At 37.0% G+C, this 12,349-nt stretch overlaps 1 protein-coding gene across 1 annotated transcript in view; it reads right to left on the bottom strand.

The window, feature by feature from the left end:
* Window positions 1–12,349, bottom strand: part of ALMS1 (ALMS1 centrosome and basal body associated protein) — a 224,317-nt gene that overhangs the window by 194,007 nt on the left and 17,961 nt on the right. Inside the window, exons 2-3 of the mRNA XM_047067804.1 lie at window positions 10,741–10,866; window positions 88–283 (exon numbers count right to left, since the gene is read on the bottom strand). Coding sequence (XP_046923760.1) covers window positions 88–283; window positions 10,741–10,866 — 322 coding nt within the window. The remainder of the gene's footprint in view (window positions 1–87; window positions 284–10,740; window positions 10,867–12,349) is intronic.

Here is a 12,349-nt window from a genome sequence, read left to right as displayed (position 1 = left end):
TAGATACAGGACCTGTAGCCGCGCCCCGCCAAAAGTATTTTTACAAATTTGAGGTATTACTACTAGTTAAAAATAAAGAGGCATTACCTAGCAGCGGTGAACATAAGAGATCTCTCTTGGGTTCCTTTACTTGATTTTCCGGTTGGGTCAATATACCTTCCTCCAGAGAGGGGAAGCCTGTCACTTTGGTCCTTTCCTCTCTCATATTAAAACTGGTGTGGGTTGTATCCAAAGTGTGGGAAGAATCCATCTCTTGAGGAAGACAATGCCAAGATTCTGTTCTCTAAAACAATAATTTTAAAGGAAAATATGCTAAGTAATTAACTGAGTTACCATATACGTTAATATTTAGATTTGGGGCACCTGGGTGGCTCAGTTGGTTAAGTGTCCGACTTCAGCTCAGGTCATGATCTCGCAGTTCGTGAGTTCGAGACCCACGTCAGGCTCTGGGATGACAGCTCGGAGCCTAGAACCTGCTTCGGATTCTGTGTCTCCCTCTCTCTCTGCCCCTCCCCTGCTTGCACTGTCTCTCTCTCTCTCTCAAAAATAAACATGCATTAAAAAAAATAAAAGAAGGGCCCCTGGGTAGCTCAGTCAGTTGAGCATCCAACCTCGGCTCAGGTCATGATCTTGCAGTTTGTGAGTTCAAGCCCTACATCGGGCTTGCTGCTGTCAGTGCAGAGCTGCTTCGGATCCTCTGTCTCCCTCAATCTGCCCCTCCCCGGCTCATGCTCGCGTGCATGCTCTCTCTCTCTCTCTCTCAAAGATAAATATTAAAAAACAGATACAATATTTAGCTTTAAATATCCACTCATGTAGCATATAGCTTCCTATATGATGACATTCTCATCACAATGTTTGGAAAAATTAAAACTGTTCTTTCTGTATGTTTTTCACAATATTAACTACATTAGACCTTTTTCCCATTACTACCCATCTTTTAACACGTTATATCACTGGCATTTCTGCTATTCTTTAACAGTTCTCATCACTAAAACAATAAATACATATGGTTCTACATGATGAAATCTTACCATCTGATCACAAAACTAAAAAAAAGCTACAAGATGCTCTATATGTGACCACTTTACTGAATTCTTAATTAGCTATGCTGGTTTCTGGAGGACTCTTGGCTCTTCTCATTATATAACATTATCACATCATCCATAAATAATGATACATATGTCTCTTTCAAATGTTTACTCTTACAATAGAGGCATGATTGAGAGCAACGCTTCTCAAAATATATATGGGAGGGAACAGTTTTCCCTACTTCTTTTATATTCTTGTACTTATCTCTTGACAGACCAATAACAACCAATTCATGGATTGGCACCGATCCACAGACCATACTATACTAAGTAGCAATGCTGAATTACAGACTAATAGCAAACAATTTTATCGGCATTTTCCTTTTAAATTTGGTATTGGTTAATAAAGATATTCTTCCTATCAGGCTATGAAAGTACACTTTTATTTTCATATGTAATTAATCTGATTAGGAATGAGCTCAACTTTGATCAAAGTATATTATAGTTATCTTCTTTTTCCAATTAAGTCTGATAACATATTGCAATGAATTTTTTTCTATTGCAACATTGGTTACTTGGCAGTGGTAGATCAGACTTTTAATCATATTTGCTAGTCTGGTCTTTAACATTTTCACTCATATATAGTCTTAATCAGGATTTTAGAATGCCTTGCTTTTGTTTTCTAACCTTGTTCTATAATTTCGTTCTATATTTATTTTATACAAGGAAATTAAACTTTCTTTAAAAATAGAAAATATTTCACCAGTAAACCTATTAGGTCCAGAAACCTTTTTGATAGCTGGTATCATTTTAACTTTCTCAGTTACCTCTTTAGTAGTACTAGTCCAACTCTATAAGCTTTAATACATTTGTATTAAGCTTATTTCATTAGGGCTTTTTCTCTTGACTGGATTTTTCAGAAATGTAGCCATTGTTTTTATCTTGAATTTAGCAATTTTATTATATTTTCTAAATTTATTTGTTTTCCTTTTTATTATGTTTCCTCTTCCTATAGTTGTTCACCCTTTATCTAAAATCTTTGGTCAAATAACAAACTCATTTGATATTTATTTATTTATTTATTTATTTGTTTGTTTGTTTGTTTGTTTGAAAATGAGAAAATGACATTATATCATGGCAATCTACATACTTGGATACATAATCTATTGATTTTCATGATTTTGTAAATAGTCTGTTACTGGACTCTTCTTTCTCGACCAATTCAAATGTTTTTTAAAGAGAATATAAATGTTTTCACTCCCAAATGGCCTAGAATCTACAAAAAGAAGATGTATTATAATTTAGAATGATTTTCTCAAACAACACTTTCATCTTTGAAGTTAATTCCATTATCTAAAATTCATTAATCAAAAGCTCTTTTAGTATGTTAAAAAAAAAGATACACAACTATCCACTACCTATTATCAATTATATAAATATGTGCAGCAAAAAAAAATTAAGGCATAAGATTCTAAAATATTAACACTACTCATCTGTGGTTTACGGGATTATGTAACAGACCTTTAGCATTCCAAACTATCTCAATCCCTTCCATGCTGAAAAAATTCGACCAACCTAGAGCACCAAATCACTGCTGGAAACATGTTTTTAATACTTAAAAATAAAAGGCGTTTAACTTTAAATTTTTTCTTTTGAAAATACTCCATTCTATAGAACATAGTGGGCCAAAGAAGGGTTTTAAAGCAGGGGAATTCTAGTCATTGTGTGACTCTCACTACAGCAAAATCTCTAGTCCCTAACTTATCTCTCAGCCTCCTTGAGCCTGGTTTGAGCCTGGTCCCATAGTTTATTCCTCACTCCTATAAGAGAGGTATCTGTTTGTTCTCCCGCCCACACTCTGGCCTCCTCAGATCTCTTACTCTACTCTAGCTCCACTTCAGTAATTCTTTAACCTCATTAAAACAACTATCCTACCACATTTACACTTTTTATAATTCCTTTCTTAGCTGTATTTTCCTCTTTACCACTCTGAGAGTTCACAGTCATCTTCATATCATCCTCATAACCGCTGCCTTGCAAACATCTTTAACTTTCCTGCCCTTTTCTCCCACCATCCTATTTGCCTGGCAAAAGCTCGATTCTAGTCGAACCTTCTCCTTATTTGAATCCAAGCAGCAGCACACTGCTGAGTAAAGCACAAACCCAGATGGTTTGTCCTTTAAATTGATTACATTAAACCTCAAGGGCACTCAGCATTGCCTGGAAATCCTACTGTATTTTCCTGGTGAACTGACTTGCTAAAGACAGATTCTAAAGGTAACATCAGCTGAGTCTCTCCTCAGAACTGAACTCTCCTTCTTCCTCATTTTCAAATGATGACCTCATCGACTTCAATTAAGTGAAAGGCATGAGATGGAACTTCCTTATCTTCCTATCACCAGACCTACAACCCCATTTTCATTTTGTGGCTTAAAAGAAGTCTGTCACCAACCTTCCCATCTTATTCCATTCTTTTTTTCTTTTTTAAAGTTTATTTATTTTGAGAGAGAGAAAGTGCAAGTGCCAGAGGGGCAGAGAGAGAGGGGGAGAGAGAGAATCCCAAGCAGGCTCTATGCTGTCAGCGCAGAACCCAATGCAGGGCTCAGGCTCACAAACTGTGAGATCCTGATAATGACCCAAAATCAAGAGTTGGACACAGAACCGACTAAGCCTCCCAGGGACCCCTTCATTCTTTTCGACAATTGCCTTCCTGTAATGATTCTCCTGCTTTTCTTCATCCATTTTCCCTCTATACTAAATCATACCTCTCCCCAAACGTACTTATAATTTCCCATCATAAAATAAAATTTTAAAACATCCCTCTTTTACATTCCTTTTCTTTCTGCATATTTTGGGTTCTTTTTTTTTTTTTTTTTTTTTTTTGGTTTTCAAATTCCAGTTAGTTAACATACAGTGTAATATTAGTTTGAGGTGTACAATTTAGTGATTCAACACTTACCTACAACATCCAGTGGTCATCACAAGCTTCTGTATACTCTGTTGTTATGTTTCTATCACAAAATGATTGCTTGTGTTACACCTTTTTGATCAAAAAAGACCCTCAAATCCCTAATGTTTTTGACAGATATGAGTAGGGATAACAAATAAGCAGTGAATATAAACAAATTTTGAGGGAGAAATGAAGATTAGAGATACAAATTTGGGATTTTTAAGTATACAGGTATATTTAAACCCCCAGATCTAGATGAGAATCAAAACATCCCAACACTTCAAGCAAAAGTCAAAAACTCAAATGTATACAGGGCTAGGGAGGTAACAGAAATGAGTAAATCCACCTGGAATTAGGGAGTGATGGGACCTGTGGCCAAATATGCACTCCGTATGCACTTTAAAGTGTTCTATTTTGAAATTTTAAAAACACTGTGTCAAAAAAAATTTTTTCTAGGGCGCCTGGGTAACTCAGTTAAGCATCCAGCTTCGGCTCAGATCATGATCTCGCGATTCGTGGGTTCAAGCCTACACTGGGCTCTGTGCTGACACTTAGAGCTTGGAGCCTGCTTCAGATCCTATGTCTCCCTCTCTCTCTGCGCCCCCCCCCCAACTTCTCTCTCTAGCTCAAAAAAAAAAAAAATTAAAGAAATATTTTTTCAGGGCACCTGGGTGACTCAGTTGAGCATCCAACTCTTGATTACAGCTCAGGTCATGATCTCACAGTTCAAGTTCCATATTGGGCTCTGTGCTGACAGCTCAGGGCCTGGAGCCTACTTTGAATTCCATGTTTCCCCTTCTTTCTTACCCTCCCCCGCTTGTGCTCTGTCTCTCTGCCTGAAGATAAAGCAACAAAGGAAATAGAATAGCAGAAAAGTAGAAAGAAAACCGGTAGAAGCTAAGAAAGGAAATAATTTTAATTAAGTTATGCAATGGTTAACAGTGTCAAATGCTATTTATTGTACCTAAGATGAGGACAGAAAAGTGCTCACTGCATTCAATTATACAAATGTTGGCAAAACTTGCTTTCACTGAGTTGAGGTGAGAACACAAAGGAGATTAAGTAAAATAATAAGTAATTAACCAGTGACATAAGGCATATATACTTAAAAGGAAAAAAATATAGTTGATATTACTTTTAAAAATCCACAAAAGAGCTACTACTAAAACCAGTAAATGTGATTAACAAGGTCACAGGATAAAAGGTCAATATAAAAAGTCATTTATATTTCTATATACTTGCAATGAAAAGGAAATTGAAATTTTTAAAAACATCAGTAAAATTACCCTTCAATAAAAACAATGTTTTAAAAAAAAGGAAGTGTAACACAAACATGTGTTAAGCTGGGTATACCGAAAACAACAAAACACTAATGAAAAAAATTAAACACCTAACTAAAACTAAAAGAACTGCTGTGTTTGTAGATTAGAGAACTCAAATATTATTAAGATGTCAATTCTCTACAAATTGATGTACAGACTCAAAGCAATCTTAATCAAAATTTGAGGTTTTTTTAATGACCAACCTGATTCTAAAATTTATATAGAAATTTAAAAAACCTAGCATAAACAAAACCACTTTTCAAAAGAGGAACAAAGGGGGAGAACTCACACCACCTGATTTCAAGACAGCACAATAATTAAGAATGTGGGATTGGCATAACAGACACATAAATCAATGGAATAGAGAGTCCAGAAATAGACCAACATACACAGTCAATCTGTTTTTAATTTTTTTTTTTTGGTTTATTTTTATTTTTAAGAGAGACAGAGACAGAGCTTGAGCAGGGGAGGGGCAGAGAGAGAGGGAGACACAGAATCTGAAGCAGGCTCCAGGTTCTGAGCTGTCAGCACAGAGCCCGACACAGGGCTAGAACTCAGGGACTGTGAGATCATGACCTGAGCCAAAGTCGGACACCCAACCGACTAAGCCACCCAGGCGCCCCAAATCCGTTTTTGATTAAGATGCCAAGTAAGCACTAGAGAAAAAGACCATATTTACAGCAAACAGTGGTGGAATGACAATTAGATCTTCATATGTAAAAAAATGAAGCTGGATCCTTCACATCACATACAAAAACCAACTCAAAATGGATCATAGATGTAAATATAAAGGCTAGAACTATAAAACTTCAGAAACCGTGGTTCTCAACTCAGTAAAATTTTGATACCACCCTCTCCCCTCTACCACGGGACACTTGGCAATTTTTGGAGACATTTTTCAAGTTTATAACATGGAGAAATATTATTGATGTCTAATGGGGAAAGGTCAAGGATGCTGCTAAACACCTTACAACATTCAGGACAGCCCCGCACAATAAGGAACCATCTGGCCCAAAATGTCAAAAGGGCCAAGGCTGAGAAATCTTGTGCTGGAAAAATAGACAGGAAAAAATCTTTGTGACATAGGATTAGGCCAGTATTTCTCAGAACACAAGAAGTATAAACCATAAAAAAAAACAAAATCAATACACCAACTTCATCAAAATTGAAGCTTCTGCGCTTAAAAGATATATAGAATTTGGAGAAAAAACCATAAAGTGGGAGAAAATACTTGCAAAACATGTTTGATAAAGGTCTTGCGTCTAGAATTTATAAAGAATTCCCAAATTCAACAAGTGGAACAAATCAGCCATTAAAAAAAGGGAAGTGATCTTAAAAGACCCTATATTAAAGAAGAAACGTGGGTGGCAAATAACACACAGAAAGATGCACAATATCATTAGTCATTAGGAAAATGCATATTAAAACCACAATGAGATACCATAATGCATCTAGAATGGCAAAAAAATTTGAAACAAAAAAACTGGTGCAGCCACTCTGGAAAACAGTATGGAAGTTCCTCAAAAAATTAAAAATAGAACTGCTCTATAACCCAGAAACTGCACTACTAGGTATTTATCCAAAGGATATAAAAACACTAATTCAAAGGGGCATATGCACCCCAATGTTTATGGCAGTGCTATCAACAATAGCCAAATTATGGGAAAAGCCCAAACGTCCATCATCTGATGCATGGATAAAGAAGATATGGAGTGTCTGGTATACACATACATATACACACACAGACACACACACACACACAATGGAATACTACTTGGTGATGAAAAAGAATGAAATCTTGCCATTTGCAACAATGTGGATGGAACTACAGTGTATTATGTTGAGTGAAATACGTCAGAGAAAGACTAGTATCATATAACTTCAGTCATATGTAGAATTTAACAAAACAGATGAACATGGGGGAAGGGAAGGAAAAATAAAATAAGATAAAAACAGAGAGGAAGGCTGGGGCGCCTGGGTGGCTCAGATGGTTAAGCATCAGACTTCGGCTCAGGTCATGATCTCACAGTTTGTGAGTTCGAGCCCCGCATCAGGCTCTGTGCTGACTGCTCAGAGCCTGGAGCCTGTTTCAGATTCTGTGTCTCCCTCTCTCTCTGACCCTCCCCCGTTCATGCTCTGTCTCTCTCTGTCTCAAAAATAAATAAACGTTAAAAAAAATTTTTTTTAAAAGATAAACATTAAAAAAAAAAAACAGAGAGGAAGGCAAGCCATAAGAGACTACTAAATACAGACAACAAACTGAGGGTTGCTGGAGGGAAGGTGGCAGGGTCTGGGGGGTGGTGATGTGCTACATGGGTGATGATGGATATCAAGGAGGGTACTTGTTGGGATGAGCACTGGGTGTCGTACATAAGTGATGAATCACTAATTTCTACTCCTGAAACCAATACTACACCATATGTTAACTAACTTGAATTTAAATTAAAATATATACATACATACATATATACGTACACACATACTGATAATACCAAGAGCTGGCAAGGACACAAATCAACTAGAACTCTCACACACTATGGGGGAAAGCAAAATGGCACAACCACTTTGGAAAATAGTTTAGCACTTTCTTTATAACATTAAACATACAATTACTTTACCAGCCAGCAATCCCAATCCTAAGTATCTACCCAAGAGAAATGAAACCATTTGTCTACCCAAAAAACTATACCTGTATGGAATACTCCTCAGCAATATAAAATTAAAAAGAACTACTGATTCATACAACAATATGGATAAATCTTAAAAGCATGTGCTAAGTGAAAGAAGCCAGATTCAAAAGTCTATACACTGTAATTCTGAAAAGGCAAAACTATAGGGACAGAAATCAGATCAGTGGTTGCCAAGGACTAAGGATGGGGGAGATAACTGATTACAATGTGGCACAAGGGAACTTTTTTGAGGTGATGGCTGTCTTGTATATCTCAAATGAGATAGTGGTTATATGACTGTATATATTTGTGAAACCTCATCAAACTGTATACCTAAGAGTGAAGTTTACTATATTAAATTATACATCAATGAGGTTAACATAGCAGGAAATGGAGAGAAAACTCTTAAAAATTTCATTTAACAGGGAGCAGAATATTAAATCAAACAGCAGTTGGAGGAGAAGAGAGGATGAGACATTTGTATTCAAGTTGCTGGAGGTGACATGGTCTAGACTGTGACATGAGATGAATAACCTAATGGGGGTAAGAGAGGTTTAGGAGGAGGAATGTAGGAAAAGATCTCTGCAGGTTAGATCAAAGATCCAAGAGTTTTAGGCACTACATGAGTAATGTAAGCTGAAGTGAAAGAAACTGAGAACAGTGTAGCAAGAGCTATAGTTTTTAATGAATAATGAAAACTAACTTAGACAAGAGCAATAAAGATGAATGAGCAGAATAAAAAGGAGAAAAGAGGGGAGGAAATTAGAAAGTGGCATAATGCTCCAGCTATGCTAAGGAATCCAGGCATAAAGGCAGAAATGAAGAGCTACAGGACCTATCCGTTGTGTATGTATTTTTTTCATGGCATAGATTTCATAAGACAGGAACAAAAAGTAGGATATCTATTTTTAAACCATGCTCTACCATAAACATGTCCTCAGAGAATATTAAACTATTTGGGGGTATATCCCTATATTCACTTCCTAGGGCTGCCATAACAAAGTTACACAAACTGGACGGCTCAAAACAACATTATTCTCTCACAGTTCTAGAGGCTGGCAGTCTGAAACCAAGGGTTGGCAGGGTCATGCTCCATCCAAAGCCTCTAGAGGAGCATCTTTCCTTACCTCTTCTACCCTCTGGTAACCCCAGGCATTCCTTGGCTTGTGCAAGTCTATCTCCAACTTCTGCCTCTGTCTTCACAGGGCCAACTTCTACCTGGGTGTCTCTCTCTTCGCATACTGTTCTTGTCTCTTGTAACAGTCATATTGGATTAAGGGTCCACGCTACTCCAGTATGATCTCATCTAAGTTATATCTGCAATCACCCTATTTCCAAATAAGTACACATTCTAAGGTACTGGGGATTAGGACTTCAACACATTTGGGGGCACACAATTTAATCCACTGCAATCCCCCTTCCATTTAATGGCCCCGAGTGCTATGCATTTTCTGTTAAGGTTTCTTTTAACCCCTTGCCATTGATGATAGCAAATCTCCTTCTTCCATATTTTGCATCAAATAAATAATCACTGCAATTTAGGGGAAATTGAAGGTACCAGAAGAAATCTGACACCCAACTTATTAGATAATCAACCTTAAATATTTAACCATTTTGAGTAAGGGTGCATTTTTCCTCCAACAAACATGTATGAACTTTTTCCCTATCTGCTCACAATTTTTCTATTTCTTCTAAATTTATAACTATGCTCTAGATCAGTGGTTCTCAAAGTGTGGTCCAAGGATATCTGGAAGTCATAGATGCTCTTTCAGGCATCTATGTGGGCCTCCCTTTTCTATGTATCTATGTAAGGCCAGATTTTCTTCATATACTTCAACGTATCCCAACAGACTAAATGTAGAAGCAGATAACAGAATCCAATTGTGATAGTTAATTTTATGTGTCAACTTGGCTGAGCCACCAGGTGCCCAGATATTTGGTTAAACATTATTCTGTATGTCTGTGTGTCTAGATGAGATTAACATTTGATCCACAGACTAAGTAAAGCAGATTGCCCTTCCCAATGTGGCCAAGCCTCATCCAATCCATTTAAAGCCCCGAACAGAACAAAAGGCTAAACAAGAGAGAATTCACTCTCTCAGCCTGATGGGTCTTTGAGCTAGTACATTGGTATTCTTCTACCTTTAAACTCAGATTCAGAGAACTTACACCATCAGCTGGCCTGGTCCTCAGCCCTTCAAGACTCAAACTGGAACTTACACCATTAATTCTCCTGGTTCTCAGGCTTCTGGATTCAGACTACAACTATACTATCAGCATTCCTGGGTCTCCAGGTTGTGAATCTTGAGAATTCTCAGCCGTCATAAAAGCCAATTCGTTATTTTACATATACATACATACAATATATACAATAAATAGATATGCAAAAATATAAAACAATGCCACTCTCCCAACTAGTTGTCCTGGAAAATAGTTATTTTTCATTTTAAAATACATTATTTATATTAATATATAATGGGTTTGTTATTTTAAAAATATTTTTAAATGTTTTAATTTCTAGTAAACTAAATATCAATATAGATAGTCCATATAAATAAAAGATACTTAAAATACTTTTGAAGAATATAAAGGAGTCCTGAGACAAAAAAAAAAGTGAAATGCTATTCTATATAACTAAGATTATCAAAGATCTATTAGAAAAATGGAATATTAAAGTAATTCACCCCTTACCATTCTTCAAAGCTGAATCAGAATTTCTCATGCAGCTTATGAAAAGAAAAATAATTTCCCAGTTACATAAGACATACCTGATCATCTCCAGAATCCCACTGAGCTGTTTTTTTCACAGAGACTACATTAGCATCAGAAATCTGTATACCACTATTGTCTTGATATAGTGACTGTTGCCATACATGACAGGTCAATGGAACAACCTGAAAATCAAAAGCAGATTTAAATAGTGATGAACGATGGTGATAAACAATCACTATTGTTAAACAATAATAAAATCTAAACTTTAGCTATATTTCTAAGTTTATAAAGTACTTTCATATACATAACATTTCAACTTCACAACCACTGTCCAAATTACTACTTTCACTTAAAAATAAAAAAACAGGGCACCTGGGAAGTTCAGTTGGTTAAGCGTCTGACTTCGGCTAAGGTCATGATCTCGCGGTTGGTGGGTTCAGACCCCGCATCTGGCTCTATGCTGACAGCTCAGAGCCTGGAGCCTGCTTTGGATTCTGTGCCTCCCTCTCTCTTTCTGCCCCCACCCACTCTCTGTCTCTGTCTCTCAAAAATAAATAAATGAAAAAAAATTTTAAGTAAAAAAAAAAAATTACAAAAAGTCTTAAGGTTATCCAGTTAGAACTCAACATACTTTCCAATAAACCACAGCAGTTCCTTAACCTCCTATAGTCCTAGAAGTAAAAGAAGCAAGCAGAAACAAGCAAGTTATTGGTTTTAAAATCTTACTATTTATTAAGACACCTAAGAAATTAACCCTACAAATGGGGACTAAAATCAACTCATAGTATGGACGGTGGGAACAAACTTAAGGCTCATTTTGTGAGACAGGGGTTAGAGCAGGGCTCTCTCACCTGTGAAAGACAATAAAAGCTGTGACTGTAGACCAAGGCTGAAGCAATGCAAATGGAACAGATTCAAGGCAATCAAACAAAAATGACTTAGGTCAAAGTCACCAACTGGCTCAGGGACTGGTTCCTGAGATTTCTCCAGTATCCCTGGACAATAAAAACCCAAAGCTTCAATATAAGACTTCTTCTGGGGCGCCTGGGTGGCTCAGTCAGTTAAGTGTCTGACTTCGGCTCAGGTCATGATCTCGCAGTTCCTGAGTTAGAACCCCGTGTCAGCGCATAGCTGGCTTTGGATCCCCCACCTCTCTCTTTCTGTCCCTCCTCCACTATCGCATACTCTCTCTCTCAAAAAGAAATGAACATTATGGGGCGCCTGGGTGGCTTGGTCGGTTAAGCGTCCGACTTCGGCTCAGGTCATGATCTCATGGTCCGTGAGTTCGAGCCCCGCATCAGGCTCTGTGCTGACCGCTCAGAGCCTGCAGCCTGTTTCAGACTCTGTGTCTCCCTCTCTCTCTGCCCCTCCCCTGTTCATGCTCTGTCTCTCTCTGTCTCAAAAATAAATAAACGTTAAAAAAAAAATTTTTTTTAAAAACAAGAAATGAACATTGAAAAAAAAAAAAAAGACCTCTCTTTTAAACAAGCAGCCACAAGGGGCAAGGTAGAGACAACCACAAGAACACCAGATAGAGAAGGGTGTACCCAAAGACAAAACAAAAAAACACTCCTGCTAAAAATGCGATTATAAACTATATTTTCAAAAACTTTAAAATGAATAACTCAGATCCTCAAAAAAATAAAGATACAATGTCCATAAAAG

The sequence above is a fragment of the Lynx rufus genome, unplaced genomic scaffold (assembly GCF_022079265.1).
Source record: "Lynx rufus isolate CCGP_SWC_20201006 ecotype Redwood Valley unplaced genomic scaffold, mLynRuf1.p SCAF_8, whole genome shotgun sequence".
NCBI classification, from domain to species: domain Eukaryota; kingdom Metazoa; phylum Chordata; class Mammalia; order Carnivora; family Felidae; genus Lynx; species Lynx rufus.
This window is presented reverse-complemented; position numbering and strand designations above follow the sequence as displayed.